This window comes from Hippopotamus amphibius, chromosome 10 (genome assembly GCF_030028045.1).
Source record: "Hippopotamus amphibius kiboko isolate mHipAmp2 chromosome 10, mHipAmp2.hap2, whole genome shotgun sequence".
Classification (NCBI taxonomy): domain Eukaryota; kingdom Metazoa; phylum Chordata; class Mammalia; order Artiodactyla; family Hippopotamidae; genus Hippopotamus; species Hippopotamus amphibius.
The window spans coordinates 55,709,183-55,732,105 of record NC_080195.1 but is presented as its reverse complement, the minus strand read 5'-3'; the positions used below and the strand labels follow the sequence as shown (position 1 = coordinate 55,732,105).

The 22,923-nt window shown below is 36.4% G+C and overlaps 1 protein-coding gene across 1 annotated transcript in view; it reads right to left on the bottom strand.

Moving 5' to 3' along the window:
- Positions 1–22,923, bottom strand: part of LSAMP (limbic system associated membrane protein) — a 626,032-nt gene that overhangs the window by 254,244 nt on the left and 348,865 nt on the right. The window contains exon 2 of the mRNA XM_057697840.1: positions 19,399–19,631. Within this exon, the coding sequence (XP_057553823.1) occupies positions 19,399–19,631 (233 nt within the window). The remainder of the gene's footprint in view (positions 1–19,398; positions 19,632–22,923) is intronic.

Below are 22,923 nucleotides of genomic sequence, written 5' to 3'. Positions count from 1 at the left end.
AAACTTTTTCTTTAGAAGGAATGGGAAATTATCAAAACTGTTTCTTCTAACCCCGTTTACATCCAGGTATCTGATTCCCTGCCCTCTCTCCATGCTTTGAAGCAGCCTTTAATCTACTGTTATTCGCTTTGTTTCTTGCTGTTAATTTGGTCAAATTCTAGGTAAAGACAATAAATGAGTGCTGATGTAGAGGAGTAAATCAATGGTTATGGCTATATGTTCTTCCTTTTTAGGGTTTGTTCTCAGAAAACGAGGGTTCTAGTGAGTCAATAATTTGGTAAAGCAAACCTCATTAATAATCCCTAGAGGGATAACCTTCTCCTCTTCATTGTCATGAGACTTTGGCATTTCCTATACAAGATAAATATAAAAACTTTCAGAAACTTAGAAAATGAATTTGTATGTTTTTTCTCCTATGGCAATCTAGGCTGATAAGGATTTAATATATTTTTCTTAATATGAAAAATCTGTAAAGAATAGCCCAGATGTAGCTAACATGTTTTTAAAGAAGATAAAATTTAAAAAAATAATGATAATACATAATATTAATTGAGCATCTATTATACATCAGGTAATGTGATAAAGACTTAAGGTTACATTGTTTTCAACGTCTACATATACGTGCACGCATGCGTGCGCGCACACACACACACAACTATAAAAGTGTAACTCTCCCATTCCCTTTTTACAGAAAAGGAAACTCAATCACAAAAGATACCATAATTTGCACCACATCACACACCTAGTGAGTCAGACAAGAAAATCATTCATACATTCTGACCTTAGAACCTATGCCCTTAAGCCACTATGCACTAAATCTTTATGGCTAAGTTTGGAATTTTGTCAGGTACTTATTCTAAATGTCTAGTTCAAGTTTATACAAAATAATAATGATAATAATAATAATGAAATACTCAAAAATTTTACCATGCATAAGCTGGTTTTTCAGATAGATATTTTTCTGACATAGAAGAACAGAATTCAGCAGCAGCATTAAAAGATGACCTTTCAAAAAAAGAAAAAAAAAGAAAGAAAGAAAAGAAATGTCTCCAGAAAACAGGTGGACAGCATTCTGTTTGGAACCTGTGACTGAGCCAGCACAGAACTCTGTGAAGAGCTGTTCACTAGGACTGTGTGACCAGTATTCTGAGAGTGGGTCCTAACTATGCCCATGCCAAGCCAAATAAGGAGAGAAATTACAATGATTAAAAAACAATTCAATTTATATAGCATTTATGACATTTATTATTTCATGAGACAGTAATACCTCAAGACAGTTATAGCTCTAGTTTTTTTAAACTAATCATATATTCAGTTTAGTTTTCTATATTTGGTTGATATTTGTGATAACTTATTTGCTCTAACTGTCTACACTATGAAAATGCTGTTCCAATGACCTGTTCTGTACTCGTAGGTAATATTTGGAATAAATGCAGCCATGTGGATCACCCTTACTTTCAGAACTGTTTGCACAAACAAGTTTTCTTATTATAATCAAATCATTTATGTATCCATTCCTCAAATAGAGATTGTATTACCTAACACCACACATTATACAGGTATGCAGAGAACATCGCCAGCAAGTATATTATCTAAGCAACATCTTCAGATGGCCATTTCCCTGCCAACTCAAATTAAATACTCCCAAGAGAATCATTCACTGTTTTTTCTTTATATCCCTCCTCAGTGTCCAAGGAAGCAGCATGTTAGGACAACAAGCAAACAAACAAATAAACATGACTTCTAGAATCAGGCAGACCTGAGTTTGAATCATGGAACCAACACACATTAGTTGTATGAACTGAGTGAATTATTTAATCTTTTCTGTCTCCATCACCTCCTTTGTAACAGGGCTGATCATAATCACCCTAGAGGGTATGTGTGAAGTTTATAGATAGTGAATGTGAGTGTCTGGTACTTACAGTAGATTCTTCAAAATGGGAGCCCACTGAATTATCGTGACACTCGACGCCACTCTAGTGGAAACATGCTAAGACACTTAGGTGCACTTTTAAACTCTTTATTGGTTTTCTGGTAAAATCTGAATATTTCTGCTTGATACACAGTCTTCATCTGTTAAAAAAAAAAAAAACTGCCCCAATCTTTTTCATCCATTAGAATTGTAGTCTGAATACCTTCTTTCTGATACGATATTTTCCAGGAACTGCCTTCCAAAACATCCTATTTCAGATTATCTTTTCCATCACTGCAGATCCCAGTCATCATTTTTACCAAATTAATACCTTTTGACCTTAAGAAACTTCCGATCTCACAGTGAGTAAAGACTAAGATTCCATATATGACATCCTCACCCTAGTACATCTCCTCCTAATCGCCTAATAGTTCCTCTGTTCCTAAGATCATTTCCACATATTCATGGTCTGTTTTATCCAACTCCTGCTTCTTTAAAGACTTTGTATTTTTTCCCTCCAAAGCCCTCCCTTCCATTTTATACCTGATCTTTCAAACAACTGCAGGACTTCCACCTGGTCCAGAAATCCTACAATATTATTATTTAAAAAGAGAAGTCTTAGCTGAGTTCGTATCTGCCTTAGTAGAGCAAGTCTCATCTTCTTAAGTCCTCCCCAACTTAGGGAAAAGCATCAGTAATTCCCTTTAATGTACAAATCCCACAATTCTCTCTTTAGACTTCAATTTGACTAAATATATTCCTTTAATATCTTCCTTTCTATCTGTGTATGATGCCTTAATATCTGAGCTTGTACCCTCCTAGAGAGCATATAATGTGTCTGCCTCAAATGGTAGCCCATGCAGAGAGATACTTCAAAAATACTACTGAAGTCGATGAAGAGGGAGATGAACAAAAATGTGGTATTACTGGCTAACTTGCAAAACACAAAACTCTAAAATTCTAATTTTACCCAAACCAATTCTACCATCCCATGCCCAGAGGCACTCAAGCAGCGAGGTTGCACAGCTCACACACACTGCTGTGAAATGCAGACCTCATACAGCAGCCGAGGTACATAAATATGCAAATCATAGATGTATACAGACACAGCCTTCCAATAGAGGACACCAGCTGTCACAGGCAGCAGAATCACTTCGAGGACTTGGCGTTGGTGAACTGGCAAATATCCCCAGGTTGTTGCTGCCCCATCAATCACGTGCCGTTTGGCCAGGCTGCATTCTTGAACAGGTTTTCTCCTCCTTTACAACTCAGTTTAACGCAAATACTTTTTTTTAAGGTGATGAAATAAGCTGTTATAAAGTTTGATTTGAGTCGAATAGGGGAAGTGTATTGTTCTCTGGACACATCCTTTCCTGCATCTTGCCATTAAAAAAAAAATCTATACTCCACCTTTTCATCCCCCACCAAAGAAAATAAAATTAAAACATCAAGCTAATGTTTTGTTTCTCTTTACTAAAGAACCATTAGGAAAGATTCTTCTGGGATTCGGGTAATGAGCAATGTGCAAAGTTTAGCAGTTTGTTCATTTTTTTAAAGAGACTATTGAAGAATATCGTCCCAGAAAACTCTAGACCCTGGAATGATTATCTCAGTGATTGTGAAATGAAAATGGAATGGGAGGAGGATGAAAATATATAGTTAGTATTCACAAACCTGTGGTACCCCCAAAGTCTATGGAAACTCCAATTTAATGGGGAAATGAATAAGAAATTTACTTCTCAACAAACAACAAAGAACGGTTTACAACCATAGAGGCATTCTGAGAGAAGTAAATATGTCATTGATTTTAAATAGCAGTATTATCCAACAGAGAGCAGATCAATGAAAGTTGCATAGGTTTTCAGATGCTTCAGGATATTAAAGAACAATCCCATTTCCCCCTTCATAAACCACTCCATCCAGAAGCGTAATTTAAAATGTGCCATAAATCATTATCTGCTCAGCAACCAATCAGCATTCAGGAAAGTTATATCTACGTCTCTTCCTCTGCCTTGGAACTATCTGAAATGCTCTCATTTTTGTTAACGTGTAGGCCTGGTACAGTTCTTCTGACTGGATGCTTGATAGAAAATAATAAGTTTTCTTTCAGATTTAATATTTTTTCATCATAGCAAATACTAGAAGAGAAACCGATATTTTTCTTTGGAAAACTTAAAGTACTCAATAATTATTAGTCGGGTGATGTTCATGATACCCCTTGTAAAGAAGTATTATTGCTTTAAAGAGATTTATTGCTGTTTCAAAGATAGAGGGAACAGGGTACAGATAATTACAAAGCTTTGCTCCTTCCATACAAAGGTAAGGTGATGAAGACTCACTATGAATAAAGACTAGGATTTTCATCGACTTTCAACATTCTTTACATGATTTTATCATCCAATGTGAATACTCCCCTGTGAACCTGGATGTTTCTGTTAGAAAGTAAGACCATTAATCCACCATCCAGTACTTTCTGAACCTTCTATTTTCTGAAGTTCTATGTGGTTTTAAAGAGAAACAAAGCACAGTCTATGCATGGTGGGAGTATATACCTTTACAGGAGGTGAGATGTATGTTCAAATAGCCATGTTATAAAGTGGAATGGTGAAATGTGTTGATAGAGAAAGTGCTTCTAGTGTTAGAGAAGAGAGAGCTTGCTTGTGGATGGTAAGGTCAAATGAGCCATGATCTGCTGAAACCACTCTACCTAGAGGGTGCAGGGTGATTTTTAACACCTCACTGAGAATCTGTTATTCCCTTGCTTAAAATCTTCAATTGATTCCTATCACACGTGGAAGACCCACACATCTCTCCCCCAAAACAAAGGAAAACAAAAGCCCTAGCATACCTTCAAGGCTCCATGTAACCTGGCTGCCTCCTTGTTACTCATCCCTCTTTACTCACCAGGGTCTAGCTCACTGGCCACATGCCCTAATTCTGCCTGGAATCCCCCTTCTCACATTTGATGCCTGCCTAACTCCACTTTCACAACTTTGGGGAAGAATTTGATTATCCAGGGATAGAGTATGCACATAGGCAGAAATTCATTCAGAACAATATGTTGGGAAAAATCATTCAGGGCTAGACTGTTCCGTGTGCAGCTGTGAGATGCTGAAAATTTTTGAGACGAGGAATATTAGTATCAGAGCTATATTTCACAAATATCTAGAAGTGATATTCAGGATAATTTAGAACACAGAAAAGTGGGAGCAAGAGATACAACGTTTCTTGGAAAAAAAATATGAGAAAGAGGTAATGATGGCCTAAATTAGAGAAGGTAAGAAAGCATGATTCAGAAAATGTGTGAATGAGTGAATGGAAGAGACAGATGGGGATGGAGAAGTTAGAGATAACCCTGTTTTCAGGAGATCAATTATGCCATCATCAGAAATGAGGAAATCAGAAGGAAGAGGAGAGGATGCTTTGGAGGAAAAGATTAATTTTGACTTGAGCACAATAAAGATGAAGAGAGAAAGAAATGTATTTCTACAATAGAATTTGCCTCCTCTCCCCCCACCAAAAAAAGGGCAAGGCTGGCAATGGAGACTTGGAATCAAATTACACAGACGTGACATTAAAGATGAGGCCATCAATGGACAAAATCTGAAAAGAAGAAGCAAGGATAGCGCTCGTGAAACAGACATAAACGTGAAGATCACACACCTAAAGGATTTCAGCTGACATAGTGTGAGAGACAGAAGGAACGCTAGAATAGAGCATTATTTCAGGAAGTAAGGAGAAAAGAAATTGCAAGAAAAAAGAGAATGCTTAGTAGTGTGCCAAAACAGAAATCAAAGAAAATGACAGAAGACTGGCTCTTTAAAAAGGAGGGGCAGTGGGAGGTCATAAACACAAAATACGAAGACTAGGAAAAGCTGTTGTAAGCAACTGAGTTTGAAAATCAGCAAGTGATATTTGAAGAGATATCCAGAAAACATGAAAAATCAGCTGAGGTTAGCACAACTTTGTAGCATACTCAAATGTTACAACGTCCCATTTCCTAAACACCTTTAGTTAGAGGGAGAAAAGGAATATGGAAGTTACTCATCAGTAGGGGCTGGAGAGGTCAAGACAAGTCAAGATCAAATAGATCTGAATTTAGGGTGCCAGTAAGGATGCCACCAAAATGTCAGACTGTGGGCTCCAGCCTGGGTAAACAGGCAAATGAAGCAAGTACATGGTTAAAACAACATCCAGGAAATCCAGATAGAAGGGTTTCTGTTTGGACTGAGAAATTTTATGCAGTAAATTGTTTATGCTACAATTTTACTTGATCTGATGAGACTGACAAAGTCCTTCTCACACAAAATCTGTCTTTATTCCTCCCCCCCAAGACTCGTAAGTGTTTGTGTGTATGTGTAGCATGACCTTTATAATATCTCTTTTAGAAAGAATATATCTTTGTAAGGTGTAAGAAATTAAGGCCTTAACAGTTTAGAATACATGATTTTATGACTGCTTCCACCATAGAGAATAAAGAAAAGACAGAACACTTAGGTGAGAGAATAATGGAGGGTTGAAGGAGAAAAAAGTAAATAAATAACAAGGAAAATAAAATGGAAGTAGAAGTTGCCAAAGAGAAATTTTGCTCTCTGAAAAATTTTATGAAAACCTGTTCTTTCAATAATCATGAGTTTATTATTTAACAATTCATAAATGATTTTCCAGATAAACACGTACACAAAAAGTAAAATTTGAAAACTAAGTAACATAATTTTACCTATAAAAACAACACTCAAAAAATTAATGTACAATCTATTCTTGGTATATTTCATTCTGTCTTCTTTTTCAATGGATGCATGAATGCATATGGTGTAAGTTGTATATTTATTATAGTTTATAAAATTGAGGTTATAGATCATACTGTTTTGTAACCTGCCACTTCAATTAACCATACATTGCAAATATATTTATTATATAATAAAATGTTTTATAAATCATGTTTTAAAAAGCATGATAGTTAATGGCTACTTAGATGCATAAATCAGAGTTTTTAGTTGGAAAAAACAGGAAGCATCTCTGGCCCTCTTGTACCTGTCATTTCAACTGGGAAGTGAGCGAAACCAGAATCACGCCCAAAAAGTTTTATGAGTGGACATGACTGCTGGTGACTCTGAACATGAGATGACATTGCTCTCACCACCACCAACATGGCCCTAGATCCAGGTCTTAGTGAAACATTAGTGATACAGCCACTCCTAAATAAATTCTCTACGAGTGCCACCAATTGCCTGAACAATTGCCTAAACTCTTTGGTCTTGATTTTCTTGTATCAGTAATGTCTATTAATAATTCTGAACCTGGGACAGGTACAGTGGAGTTTCAAGGCCTGGATCTCATGTCCATATCCTAGTTTTGAGGGTATCTGAATTTTATTTCAGCTTTTACTCTGGGTAGTAATGTCTGCATCCCAACATACTGAAAGGAGGGAAATTCCTAAACACAGGGAAGAGGTTTGAATGTTGGGCAGTCATTATCATGTCCACTGTAAAAGTATTTCTTCTTATGAAATGACCCCAATTTTACTTCCTCATTCCTTATTCTGAATATTTCAGGTGTTTTCCAGAATTTATTAAAAAAAATATCCTGTGATGACCACTTTGTACAAAAATCTGTGTTTGCATTTCAGAGGCTTTTCTTTCTACACATTCATAGACATGGAATTACTAGGTCAAATGATACACATATAGTTAAAAACTTTGATAGACATCCCTACATTACCCTAGCAAAGTTTCTACTAATTTACACTCTCAACAGGGAAATAGAAAACTGTCAGTTTTCCTATTGACTTGCCAATTCTGGCGAGCCACATTCTATTAACCCTTTCCCAGTATTAGTGGTTTAAAAATTATAATTTATTGCTGTTTTACTTTCCACTTCCTTGATTATTAGTGAGGCTTTACACTTTTCCAGATGTTTGCTATTTTCAAGGATCCTTTTGTAAATTGGCTATTTATGTCCTTCAACAAATTTTAGTCATATTTTCTGTATTGATTTTTTCCTCTTTATTGATCTGTTGAAATCTATTCATATACCAATGTCATTAAGGTTTTATCTGTTACATATTTTGCTTTTGAATCACTTTATCCCTCCTCTTAATTTTAGACATTTACATATGTATTTATTCATTTTTTGCTTTATACTTTTTTTTTACTTGTTTTTAGGCTAAGAAAGCTTTCCTCACTCTGTTCAGATACATTTTTATCGGTGGTTCTTTTAGGCTTTTCCTTTATTTGATAGACATCCCTACATTCCTCTATGCAAAGTTTCCACTAATTTACACTCTCAACAGGGAGTTATAAAGGTGTCAGTTTTCGTTTTCCTTTATTTTCTGCTTTTAAATCTTTAAGGGATCTGTTATTAATTTTCATGAGTGGTTGTTCAGTAAAAATACAATTTTATTTTTCTTTAATTATTCAAAACCATCTGTTGAATAATCATACTTTCTCCATGATTTAAAAAAAACCTGGATCTAATGTATGGTATATGTGGTAGTGTTTCATGCATTTCATTTATATCCACAGACTTGGTCATTCTTACTTCAAAAACATACTGTTTTTGATCATTTTAGCTTTACAAAATATGTTAGTACCTAGAAGTAGAGTAGAAGTCTTCCTACCCCGATAAAACAAGTTTAAAAAGTGTATTGGCTATTTATGCCCACTTATTCTTGATAATTTAGTTTGATAAATTTAGTACGATTTCAATAAAAAATCCCCCAAAGTAATTATTAGATATATAAAAACATTTTATTTAACTTGGGGAAAACTGTCTTCAAATTATTTGTGTTACCATTCAAGAATGAAGTATTTTCTTTCCATTAAAGCAACAACAACAAAACATACCCCAGAAAAGAAAAAACCCCAAATAAACAAACAGAAAAAACCCTTTCCTGCCAAGTAAAGTGGTATCAATCTCTGCTTTTAGGTTCTCCACATTGTTTATTTAATTTATTCTTAAATGTTTTTATATTATTAAAGCTTTGTAAATGGGCATTTTATAGTATATTTTGTAAGTGCTTTTTATAACCAAATATAAAAACTCTTAATTTTACATGTTTTTTCAGATAATTGAACGACTTATCAAACTGCTATCAGTGCTAATATTTTTGGTCATTAATTTATGAGGGTTTTCTTAAGTAAGTAATCACTTTATCTGGAAATATTGTTATGTTTCTTTCCTACTTTCCCACAACTAAATCTTTTTTTTTCTTTTTGCAGATTAGCTTTATTTTTTTTTAATTAATTTTTATTGCAGTAGAGTTGTTTTACGATGTTGTGTTAGTTACAACTAAATCTTTTTATTTTCTTGTCCCATTGCATTGACCAGAACCTCCAGAATAATGTTAAATAATAACTGGTTGTTGGTATCCTGCCTTATTCCTGAATTAATTACTATTGAGGCTAACCATCTTTTTCATGTTAAAAAAGACATCCTTTATAATTAGTTCGCTAAATTTGTATTTAATGAAATAAAAAATAGAGACTGGTTGAATTACATCATATGCATTTTTGTTGGTTATTGGGATTATCTCATGATTTTTCTCCTTTGACTTTTTGATGTAATGTATTTGATTCATATATTTCTTTATAATGAATTATGCTTGGAAAAAATCCTGCTTGATTACATAATATTTAATATAATTTTGAGTTTTATTCACTGATATTTAATCCTGAGACCTACTTTAACTATTATTGTTTGCTTTTAGTTTTATTTTAAAATAATTTCAAATTTGCAGACAAATTATAGGAACAATACAAAGAACTTCCATATACTCTTCACCCAGAGACTCAAGTTTTGTCTATTGTCCCAATAAAGTCTTTTCTAGAAAAAATGATCGAATGTAAGATAACATATTATATCCAGTATCATATTATGATAAACTAGGGCATTTCTTCTGTCTCTTCTGACTTTCATGACCTGGACATTCATGAAGATTACAGGCCAGTCTTTCTACAGAACATCCTTACATTTGGGTGTGCCCAGGATCTTTTTATGCTTAGGCTCAGGTTTTGATAGAAATATCACAGAAGTGATGCTATATTCTGCTCACTGTATCCTATTGTTTGGCACATGACGCCAATTTGTCCCATAACTTGTAATGTTAACTTTGGTGTCAGCTAGATTTCTCTACATTTTTGTCTTTTGTATTCTTCTTTTCCCTGAATACTTTATGGGGAGCTACTTTGAGATTAGGTAAAACTCTTAGTCCTTATTTCACTTTCAGCTATTAGTTTTAGAATCCATTGATGTTTCTTGCCTGAATTAATTATTTCTGCAATTGTTGCCAAATGATAATTTTCAATTCCATCATTCCTTCTAATTATTTGTTGAAATTCTATTATAAGGAAGAGTTTTATATCCTCTTATTTAATAACTGTTGTTAAATTTATATTACTATCAATATTATAATGTATTGCTATCATTTATTTCAATACCCAAATTGTCCCAGAATTGGTCAGTGGAAGTCCATTTCAAGCTGGCTTCTGGGTACTTTGGACATACCTCATTTTTCTTTGAGGACTCCCTAACTTTCTGGCACAAAGGATGCTCCAAACTCATATTGTTCCTTCCTCCCCCCAGCCCTGGAATCATCTATCTCTTCTAGTAGCTCTTGTTCCTTTTGGTGGAAAGTGATGTTTTAAAACGAACATCTGGAGGATGGGTATGCTCATTGCTACTAGTGTATAAGTGCTCCAGCGCCCTCTCAGTGTATGAATCTAGGAAATATACACACATATTTAATCTGTTTTTCTTTCTACCTAGGCATCTACCTTCTAGTAAAATTCAGTGAATAAACACTAATTACTCCAATTTCAATTCAGTACCACAGGGCTCATTTTAGCTTTCCCGTTTACATATGTATACTTCTTTTTTCCAATAATAAGAAACCAGTTATCATTATCCTCAATATATTTATTAACTTGCTCAATTCTCTTGAATGTAGCCAAGGTCCTAACTCTCCATGACTGCCTCCCCACTCAGATGCCGTTCTTTTGTGGTCCTTGGGCACCGTCGTGGTTGTATCCCCTTAGAAACTCTCCTTGGATAGACCCTGGCACAGGCCAGGGCTGCTTTCCCACTACACTCCAGCTTGCCTAGTTTTTTCACTCAAAAGAAGAAAAGAGACCTTATTGTCTTTTGCATATTTTATCTATCACTGACGCAGACCTAGGATTTGACAAATTTTAAAGAAAACACAAACCATCTCATTGTCTAAAAATACATCACCTATTTATAGGTAATGAAATGATGAACATGCCCATATATTAAAATATATATATATATATATATATATACCATCGTTCTTGACTTTTAGATATATGAATTCAAAAAACTGTCTTTAAGATTTTTAAGAGGGACTTCCCTGGTGGCGCAGTGGTTAAGAGTCTGCCTGCTAATACAGGGGACACTGGTTTGATCCCTGGTTGGGGAAGAGCCCACATGCCACAGAGCAACTAAGCACATGTGCAGCAACTACTGAGCCCGCGCTCTAGAGCCCGCGAGTTACAATTCTGAGCCCATGCACCGTAACTACTGAAGCCTGAGTGCCTAGAGCTCGTGCTCCGCAACAAGAGAAGCCACTGCAATGAGAAGCCCGTGCACTGCAATGAAGAGTAGCCCTCGCTGGCCATAACTAGGGAAAGCCTGCGCACAGCAATGAAGACCCAATGCAGCCAAAAATAAAGAAATAACTAGGGAAAGCCCACACACAGCAATGAAGACCCAACACAGCCAAAAATAAAGAAATAAATAAAACAATAAATAAATCTTTAAAAAAAGATTTTTAAGAGTACACAGGGTTTTTTATTTTGTTTTACTGATTTTTTTGGGGGGGTCCTTTCGTTAATGTACAGAAAACATAAATGCTACAGATGATGTTAATTTATGGCACCTTACGGTACTTTTTGAAAATATTTGAAAGAGTAGCTTTGCTTATCTTAATAGGTAAAATCTCTGTGTAAAACCCAGCACATCTGTAAGTAGACACATAGATATTATGTAAATGTAAGTAAAAATAACTGTGACATAGACTTGTAGCTCAACTATCTAGCACGTGCAGATCCAATACAAAATAAACGCCCACTCCCAAATTTCCTAATTACCATCAAAATTCTGACCAGGAGGTATTAAAATCCTTGTTGGTGTAATGATTCAAGAACATACTGAATCTTTGAATACAGCTGAACGTTCACTGGTTTGTGTCTTCAAGTAGCTTTCTTCCTCTCACGGAGTCTAGGTTTTTATACTGAGCCAGCTCTGGTACTAAAATAACTTTGTCTCTCTTCTCTTATTTTTCTCATCTTCAAGAAAGACAAAATCTAGGTTAGAGCAGAAAGTATGTGGATGTTAATAGTGGCCTTATTTTAATAACTAAAATATGGACTTCAGGTACCTATATGGAGCTTGGAGATCGTAATTAATTATGAGCGGGTTGGCTTGATTTAGACAAGACTTGAAGTCCTTCCTATAGGGGGACTATCAAATTAAAACTGCATGAAGTAATATTCTCAAATATTTTAGCGCCGAAGTTTCGCTTCTTTCCATTACATTGGCTATCTGATTGCAGATGTGGAGAGTGATGTCCTTAAAGTCTGAACCTGACCTATTAACAGCCAATCAAGAGGCTATTGTCTGAAAAATTAAGCTGAAGAGTAAGAGAATTAGTAGACTTTAGCACGTAAAATCCAAATAAGAATTCCAGTTAATTAGTAAGATTCTCAATAATCAACAGAATTAACCACCAGATAAAATCTAACTAAAGAAGATTTCAAATTCTTTATGTCATTAGAACATTTAAAACATGTATAGAGCTGCAGGCTAAGTTGAATTGGAATGCAGCAACAAACACTTTGTATGAAATTTTGTAGCCAATGTTAAGTTATTGAAAAAATAATCAATGCAACAGGATGCTGATTAAGGAAGGGAAAGAAGAAGGATGGAAGGGAAGGAAGAACAAAGGAAATAATGAAAGAAGCAGAGAAGAAAGAGATGAAAAGAGATCAAAAGGATAGCTACTTGGAGTTCTGGGTAGTAGAGTTTGGTCAGAATTAGGAATGCTTCATAGGACTGCAAAATGCATCCAAGAATTTAAATATTAGAAACAATAAGTTCTAGACTAGCATTCATGAAAAAATTAAATATTTCCTAACACTTGAATTTTCAATTATTAAATTAAGAAGGAATCTACAGACAACTGTAAGCCAATATGAATATTTTTGGATTAATGAGATACAGATAACTAGGTGTTTTAAGTGCAGGAATTTGAAAAGAAAGGCCTAGTGTGTTTGGTCTTACAAGGAGTCGACGTTCACATTTTTCCAATAATTATATTGGTTAATTAAGGTAATTATGCAATACAGTTCCTTACAAGTAATGGAGAGATTCCCAAAATCCACATGTGTGATTTGAGTCATAGTGATGGGAAAAATTTCCGGGATTCTATTTAATATTATAGTGCAATTTAAATATTAACTAAGAAATACATTTCAAAAACTCCAAAATGCTTTTAAAAAATTATCTCCAATTTTAGTATATGCAGGTGAGGCCATTTTAAAAACAATGTTAACCACATTAGAACAGCATAAAAAGAGAGCAAAAGACTCAACATGGAAATTACCACTCTAGTATGGGTAACAGACTCAAGAATAATGTAATACATTTATTGAAAATATGATAAATGTTGTAAGGTATGGTAAATGAGATATTTAAAAACAAGATTCACATTTTAAAAATATCATCATGTTAGGATGTCCACTGTATTCTCATACACATGGAGATTCTTAACGTTAGTTAAAAAAACTATTGGAGTTAATTTTCCCAGGGCTCAAGAAGATGAGATTAATCTCTTTTTTCAATGAGTACTCAGGTTTTTTTTTATTTTTTTGGATTAATGGCCTGAGTATGGAAAGCGGCCTTTTTTTTTTTTTTTAGAACTTTTATTGAGATACAGTTAACATACAATAAACTGCATATATTTAGAGCGTACAATTTAGTATCCCAATCTCCCAATTCATTCCCCCCCAATCCTCCCTGCTTTCCCCACTTGGTGTCCACATGTTTGTTCTCTACATCTGTGTCTCTATTTCCGCCTTGCAAACCGGTTGATTTGTACCATTTTTCTATAGTCCGCATATATGTGTTAATATACGGTATTTGTTTTTCTCTTTCTGACTCACTTCACTCTGTATGACAGAGTTTACACAGGTTTATTTTATTTTACTTTTAATTTTTCTATTACAGGGCCCTAATACCTGCTTCACAGAGTTTTAGATATAATTTGATGCCATGTCATATGGGAAAATGAGCAGGCAGGCAGCAGCAGCAAATCCCTCTCACTGATTGCTCAGATTTCTAGAAGAGTAGCTCTTCGTTTTTCCACAGGTATCTGAATCACCTGCAGAGCATAATGTATTTGCAAATTTTGGCTGCATTCCCAAGGCTTCTGATTCAATTGTTCTGGGAGTGATTCTCAGGAATATGCATTTTAAAAAGTATAATAAACCAAACTGTTGACTTTTTTGCAGCTTATGCAAGGATCAGATAAAGAGAAATATTGCCATAACACAAGTGCCTCCATCTGTGGCATGATCAGAAAAAACACACAATCATCAGAGGGTAACCTTTGGAGAAAAAAAATGGACATTATTAATAGGAAGGATGCCAAAGGAATCTGTTTATTTTATTGAAGTTAAGGGTAATGTTTTCTCAGTCTTTGAGTATAGAATCCGTAAAGGAGGTGGGGTAGGAACCAAAATATCTCGCTTTAGAAATGGGTCCCATCATATATTAAGTATCTCAAATGAATGTTTATGTTTGAATAGCCTTGGCTTCCACAGATGCAACATTTACTATTACTAATCACAAGTGATCCCAAAGGTCATTATTGATTTGTGTATTTGCTGATGCATAACTTTCACCTGTATTCCTCATGAGGCAGATGTGTGGCGATGTCATTTAGCTAAAGATTGAGTTTAGTGAACCATGTAGCATATTTATTTCAGCACAGGTTATTTTGTGTGTAACAACCCTCATGAACAGATTAAAAAAAAAAAAAAAAAACCCTACTTTCTCTCTGAAAAATAATCACCAAAGTAAGAGAGAAAATGTTGGCGATGTTGAAAAAGTCACTAACGTGTGGGAACATGTAAAAGGAAAGTAAGCTTCCAGGGGAGATAGGATGCAGGAGAAACGTGGGGGGACAAACACTTCAACATTTATAAAGTTGAGACTTTTGAAGTCCAGAGCAGTTTAATATTTCAACCATTTTTTTCCCCCATCTTTGATACCTGAAAATGGACAGTTTGGGGAGAGGAGATTTTCTTTCTACATGACTAAGCGAGGTAAGAAGCCTTAGAGGGCCTAAGATGTTATCATTGAAAGTTAAGGTATCTGTCAATCTATCTTTCCTGTCTCACACCCAAGAAGATTAGTTTTAGGACTATTGGGGGAGGTAACATTACCTGAAATTGAATGGAATTATGCAGGATTATTTCCCCAGATGTTCTTAAGGTACATACTTCTTTTAAAGTAGTGGTTCTCAAAGTGTGGTCCCTGCCCCAGCTGCATCAGTATCACCTGGGAATGTGTTAGAAGTACAAAGTATCAGGCCCTACCCCTAGAACAACTTAGTCAGAAATTCTGGTGTGGAGGAGTGCCACCAACCTAAAATGGAATTTAACAAACCCTCTATGTGTTGCTGATGCATGCTGCATGTTGTCCTCAGACATCCTTAGTAAATGTAGCTAAAAACTTAAAGCTGATGCTGGTCTAAGAAGCCCTTTAGAATCTTAAGGAAGTAAAGCTAAAGACTGGATGCTAAGGAAAAAGGACAACTGGAGAAAATGCACTTCAGAGGGACCTGAATAACAGCTAAAAGAGCCTTCTGCAAGGGTAACAGACAATGAGTGGAAGCAGGTGTTAGACTCTGGGCAGCACCCCAGGCAAAAGTGAGCCTCATGAGAGATACTCCAGTGGCAGCAGCAGCAGCATGGTTGTTTCCACAGTGGTTGTCATCATCATCAACATCACCACCACCACCATCATAGTCACCATCATCACCATCACCATCATCACCACCACCATCATCATCACCATCACCATCATCACCACCATCATCATCCCATCATCACTACCATCACCATCATCATCCCCATCATCATCACCATCATCATCCCCATCATCACCACCATCATCATCCCCATCATCACCAACATCATCATCAACATCACCACTACCACCACCATCATCATCATCATCAACATCTTATTGGTGAGAACACATGATCTCCGGACACTGGAGCTAGGGGCTTACATAGATCATGTAATTTAATCCTGACAATTCATTAGGAGGGTTAAAAAATTTAATTTTATCTCTATTTTACATATGACAAAACTGAGCCTTAGAGAAATCAAGTGGTTTACCCCACAATTTATTTAAGTATCAAGAAGGAAAACTGAGATTTGAAGCCCACATTCTTAACTACTATTCTTTGGTGATATCTCACAGCATCTTTGAGCTAAAGGTAACCTCACCATTGGGCAAAGAAAAAGAATACAGTATTTATTTGTTTAATGACTAGTTAAGCAGGATTTGCAGAAACTATGTCTGGTGAGCAAGGAAGAACTTGAAAAATTGAAAAGACCCTTACATTCTGAAGGAAGGTGCTGTAGGACTGGAGGAAAGAAGAATGGCAGCCATACCTAGAGGCAGTGTCTTTGATGTGGTGAAAACATGTAGAGCTAAGGCATGGAGTAGGAAGCAGTGTGAACAAACAGCGTGAAGGGGTGGAACCACTGACATAATCACAAACTGAACGTCCCGAGGGGAAGCGAATCAGCCATCTGGTGCTAGGTATCAAATGCCAACATCCATACAAATGTCCAAAAAATCCCCCTTCATAATGCAGGCTCAAGGAGGAGACAACCTTTCTTCATCACCTTTACAAGAACAGGCTTTGTGGCTCATTTTTCTTTTAAAGCAATATGGTGAAAAAGAAAATACTGTAATATCTTGAATCAAACAGATATGGGTTTTTTCACCCTATACTAAGCCAACAGGCGGCTCCTTATTGTTTCTGAATTTCAACCTTTTTCATATTTATAATAAAGTTATTAACACCTACTTAATAGTTATATTATTAGAATCAAATGAGATAATGAGTAAACAGTACCTCTACTTAGTTTTTCTCCATCCTTTAATATTAAGTTGAACTTAATAACATTAATTTCACTTGTGCCCACATAGTATGGAGGTATAAGTGGTGTGATCTAACCTAGTTCTAGCTCTGAGTCTCTCAAGATGGTCATGTTTGTAGCTATAAAAGTGCAGAGATGAATAAGAAAAAAGGAAGAGGGCTTTGGGCACTAGGCACTAAGAGTTCAGGCATGAATCTGCTAGTTCTTAAAGAGTCATAGAGGGTTTCTCTGGTGGCACAGTGGTTAAGAATCTGTCTGCCAATGCAGGGGACATGGGTTCAAGTCCTGCTCCAGGAAGATCCCACATGCCAGTGAAGCAACTAAGCCCGTGCGCCACAACTACTGAGCCTGTGCTCTAGAGCCCGCAAGCCACAACTATTGAGCCCATGTGCCACAACTACTGAAGCCCGAGCACCTAGAGCCCATGCTCCCAGACAAGAGAAGCCACTGCAATGAGAAGCCCATGCACTGCAGTGAAGAGGAGCCCTCGCTCGTCGCAATACAGAAAGCCCACAGGGAGCAAAGAAAACCCAATGCAGCCAAAAATGAAAAATAAAATAAATTAAAAAAAAAGTCATAACAAAAAAGTTTCCATTCCAATAGAAAGTGCTTCAAATTTGATTCCTGATCTGCTTGGCTTCAAACTACTCCCTGAACTCTCTGTGTGACCCTTAGCAAGTAACCTAAATCTAATTAACTTCTGTTTCCTCATCTAGAAACCAAGGAATGTAATACTCAGATTGCCCAATTTTATTCCCTATAGGACAATAGACATTCTCTAGCTGCCATCTCTAGTAGCTTTCCAATCACATTAAAGGCTGTGAAGGTATTAAAATTGTATAGGAATCTCATAATATAATGTGGAGCTGATCATCAGATAAAATCTATTCTAAGGGGCCTTAAATAAACTAGTTATCTCCCCTCCCTCTGCCATTAAATGAGGTAGAACTTCTCCTTTTGTCTTGAGGGGTGTATGTGTGAATGTGTGTGCTTGTGTTTTGAGGGAGATGATAAATTAAGCCATTTACATATTTACACATCTCTACTTATATTTACACACTTAAATGGGCTGCCTGAGATCCAAACCCTGGTATCTCTTATTAAGGAACTCAAGCACTCTCCACTAAACTACAAGGAAAGCATTCTATGCTTTGATTGTGATAGGAACTTTGTAAGTCAGTAGACATGCCTTTTACAAGCAATAAAATGAAGCTGTCAGCCATTGCAAATGGACCAAGATGGAGGTCACATGACTAAACCACCCCTGCATCAAGAAGTCTCTGATGTATTTTACTCTGGTTTCAATCTATTAATCAGAGGAGTTGGGAGAGCAGTAATTTAAATGCTGCAATAATCAATTCCATAACACATTAATAGAAGCTACAGTCAAACTTTGCCATGCAACTGACTGCATTGGAATCTTGACAGGAGCCTAGGGCCATGCCTAATTTGCATTAAATTTACATAAAATTGTAAATCAAGACTACAGGAACACAGCCCTAATATTTGTTAGTGCTTAGATCCTTCCTGATAGATGGATTGAAACTGCTGGTAGTTTGACTCCACTTGCAATAAAACTGTGCAGCTGATCAGCTTTGTTCTCACTCTGCAATTAAGGGGAAAGGGACCCAAGAGAGCTATAGTTTGGGGCCCTGCGTATACCATTTAGGGTTTTCATCCTGTAAAACCGTGACTCAGATGTGCCCTTGGAAACCCCAATCTGGAAGCAGATTATCCCTGATGACTTTGCAGGTCTTCGTCACTGCACTTGCTCACAAATAACTTGCCATTAAATGGAGATACAATCTACAAAGAGAGCTAGCCAGCTGTGAGGATGTCAAGGCCTCTGGAAATTTTTATTTTTCCAAATAACATTTACTCTCATAAAAACAGATAATTAGTGATATTCTTTAGATTGAGAACAGATAAAAACCAAATCTTCAGCAAAAGCATCCAGTAACTAACAGCGTGATAAAGTGGACTTCACGTGCTTCTGAGCATTCTGTGTGTTCTTGTGTCCCTGTGGACACAGATGTGGCCTTTGCTGTGTGTTTTCACACTCAGGGCTAAAAGAAAACATTCTCACCAAGGGTACTGGCTCACAGTGGCAAGACTCCTCTTTCTACATCCTCCTTAGTTCTCTCATTTAAAGTCTATCCTTTTAGAGAGAAAAGAGATACTAAAGTACCATAATGTGTTTGGAAGTGTTGTTTTATTTCAGAAAGGATTATTCAAGCATTTTGTATGTCATGGTTATTTTCTCACCTCTCCTTTACCACCTTTTCTTACCTTGCACGATCAAGTAAACTTGGGAGGTCTTGGGCTCATGCTGTGTCTGCACGGAGCAAGTGTAGGAACCCTCATCGTAGACATCCACCTTCTGGATTCGGAGGCTGTATTCCAGAGAATGGCGTTTCTCCAGCTCAACCCGAGGGTCCAGAGACCACTTGTCATGCCCAGCAAAAATGATGCCAGAACGGTTCAACCAGGCTACCTTCGAGTTCTTATCTTCTACAACGCACCTGGCAAAGTAGAATAACAACATTAGAGCCTTAGCCATACCTGGATCTACATTCATTCTCTACACAGTTTGACTCAAAAAGGCCAATCAAGAGAAATAATTATGTGCAGGATGAATCATGGCCATGCCATGCCATGTCTTAGAGTCCTAAACACTGTCACAATTTCTCCTTTAAGATCTAATTATCATCCAATGAATGGATGTCATTATATTATACCCAATGTGGCAATAAACAATCAGTACGAGTAAGCAGACAAAGTTAAATAGATACTGACTTCCGGCTGTATTATCTCCCTCTTGTCTAGGAACAGGTCAGTCACACAGAACTCCATTTGTTTAACTAACTTTGAGAATTAGACAGTTGATGATGTGGCATATTTACTCAGCTTTGAACTGCGTTTTTCCTTACGTTAGTATTTCCTAAAGACTCACGTGATCAAGTTATGCCCCACCACTGCAGGAATTAGACGGAATTTCAGAACTTGCTTCTGCTCCTTCCAAATCTGGAATGCCCGCACCCAGGAGTGAGAAGTGTGTGAGCAGGTCCAAGGGTAAGGAGACAGGTGTTGTATCAGGAAAATCAGAGCTTGTATCATCTTGCCTAAGCCTGGTTCCTCCTGCTGAGGGCAGTAGGTTGTCTGCTGGCAAGACAGCTTGCTACCAGCATTTCTGGCACAATAGGATAAATTCAATCTTTTATGGTAGATGAAAAACCTAATTTTGTAGTTCTTATTCCAAGAAACGTGAAGGAAAAAATATCTATTTAAATAACTACTTATTTTAGAAACGTAAAAGGGTTTAATGCAGAAAACCACACTCCTTCAATTTCAGCAAGAATCTGGAAATGGAAAAATCAAGCGAAAAAATCTCCTCTCTGTATCCCTTTGGCAAGATTTATGTCTGCCCCACAGGGAGATTGTCTCAGACCCTGTTCACAGCTGCAGAGCCAGCTGCTCAGTACTCTGGGGCATGAGGGATGGACAGAAGGAGCCAGGAGCATGATAGCAGAATAATTAAAACACCATGTTCCCCTGTAGTTTCCAAACCAAGTCCAATCGGGTTTTCTCTCAGGTCTAAGCAGCCAAGCATGGACAGGAAGTTGATGCACGATCCACAGGCTGACCGCTGTAAAGATACAGAGGCCAACTCATTTCTCTTAAAAAAAGGAGAAATGCCGAATCTTTTAAAAATACCTCACCTATGGTTCAAAAGGCCTCCTCATCCCATTATTTTTGGGGGAATTGCATATGTCAGCAGACATGAGAATTTTATTTAATTACTTGGGTGCCGTGATACACAGCTCTTTCTTTTCTTCTCCACCTATTTATTTTCAGAAACATAGGTGGATTAAAGTATCATTTAGTATCTCCAGTATGTGTTTCTCTGCCATGCAGGTATTATCGAGATTAACTATGTTTGATCTTATAAAGCTCCTCTAAACAGGAGGGCAAAGCCAACTTAATGGATGCTTGCTGCTTCTCTCCAGACTCAATTTTAATTTTCCTCCCCTATTTTTTGGGGGCATCATGTCTCTGTCCTTGGTGGTACTTGTGGCACTTCTCAACTTAGAATCGGTTATGAATCAATTAATAGATTATTTGCCATCTTCTTCTAGATCATAAAGTTGTTGATGTAGGTCTCCTGTGTTTTTCGTTTCTACTGAGAAGAACGGACATTTCTCTCTGCAAATGCATTTTAAATCTTCTATCACATTTATCCTTGCATTTTTCTTTATCATCTACACAGCAAAACACAGCAGTAACTAGGTATGTTATTACATAGAGGTATTCCTTGAATGCTGTGTAGCCCGGGATAAGGCTTTAATATGTTCATCTTGAAAAAAATGTATGTATTTTACATAAATATAGCCTATATATCAAATAAAGAGAGATTTTGCCTTATTCATTATGGTACCTCCAAACACTAATCTACTGTAAAACAGACCCTGGTAAACGCCTGTAATATGAACTAACACTGTTATATATGCAGAAAGAAGACAAATGGTTACCTGCATTCCACCCCTCATCCCACCCACTAATGAATTGGGCAGATTTCCTTATCAGTATAAGGTAGAGTTTCTAAGTCAAATCTTTAGGGTCTTTTGGACATTTTAGCAATTTTTGTCTGTGGGGAAAATTAAAATTAGCACACAGATCATTATTCTGAATTATTCTTTGAGAGAGTTCAGATCTATCTTACGTAAAGAAGTCATTGACTAGGGGGAATGAACTGGGAGATTGGGATACCAAATTGTACACTCTAAATATATGCAGTTTATTGTATGTTAACTGTATCTCAATAAAAGTTCTTAAAAAAAAAAAAGTCATTGACTATTTCAGTAAAATTGCCAGACCCATAAAAATGCATCTACCGAAACAATACGTTATGTGGAAATTTTGCTGTGACAATCTACATAACATCTTATTTTTACATTGTGCTTCATTCATACTTACTTTTCATACTTTTTTTTCTTCCAAATTAGTGAAAGGTACACTAGAATACCTCCATACACACATACACTCTTACTTTTTACTAACTCAGTATAATTAGCCAACTCCGAGCACCAGAAGAGCACAATGCAGTATTTTTAAAAAGGAAACTATTCCTCCAGATATTTAAGGGTTCTTTATTTATGTAGTTAATAGTTCAGAGTATATGTGTTGATTCTATAAACTAGAAAATAATCTTTCTACAACATGGCTAAAACATTCATACTGAAAAATGAGCAAAACAATCCCACAATTTCAGAATTAATTTAACGTTAAAAACATTTAAATTTTGATTTAAGGTGGCAACTATTTTAAACCATAAGAAGTGCACATAAGAAAAAAGATGGTGAGAGTCAAAGTAACAGTTTCAACTACACAAAAGTGTGGAACTTTTGTTTAAGTGAAAATAACCAGTCACATAGGGTAGTCACAGATGCCTTGCTATTCGGAAATGAGGAAATGCTGATTAAAGGCAGACCCGGGTTCCAGCACACACTGACTAGCCAAAAGGCATCACCAGCTTGCATTTAGAAGGTAAGTGGCTTACATGTGCATTAGGCATGCCCATGGAGTAAATGAGAATTCTCATGCCACACCATCTGTAATACGGTAATGAATTATCCCCCACCCAGAATGCTGCTGCAGTTCCAGACAATCTGATTCAAAGCTAAATACCTAGTGACTTTACCTTCAAAATCAGCTTTGGCCAAAGCAGGGAAAGTCTAGAGAGATAGATTTTTAAAGTCTGTGTTACGTGTTGTTTGGATTTAACAGAATGTTTCCTACAGGAGCTCTGGATATGCA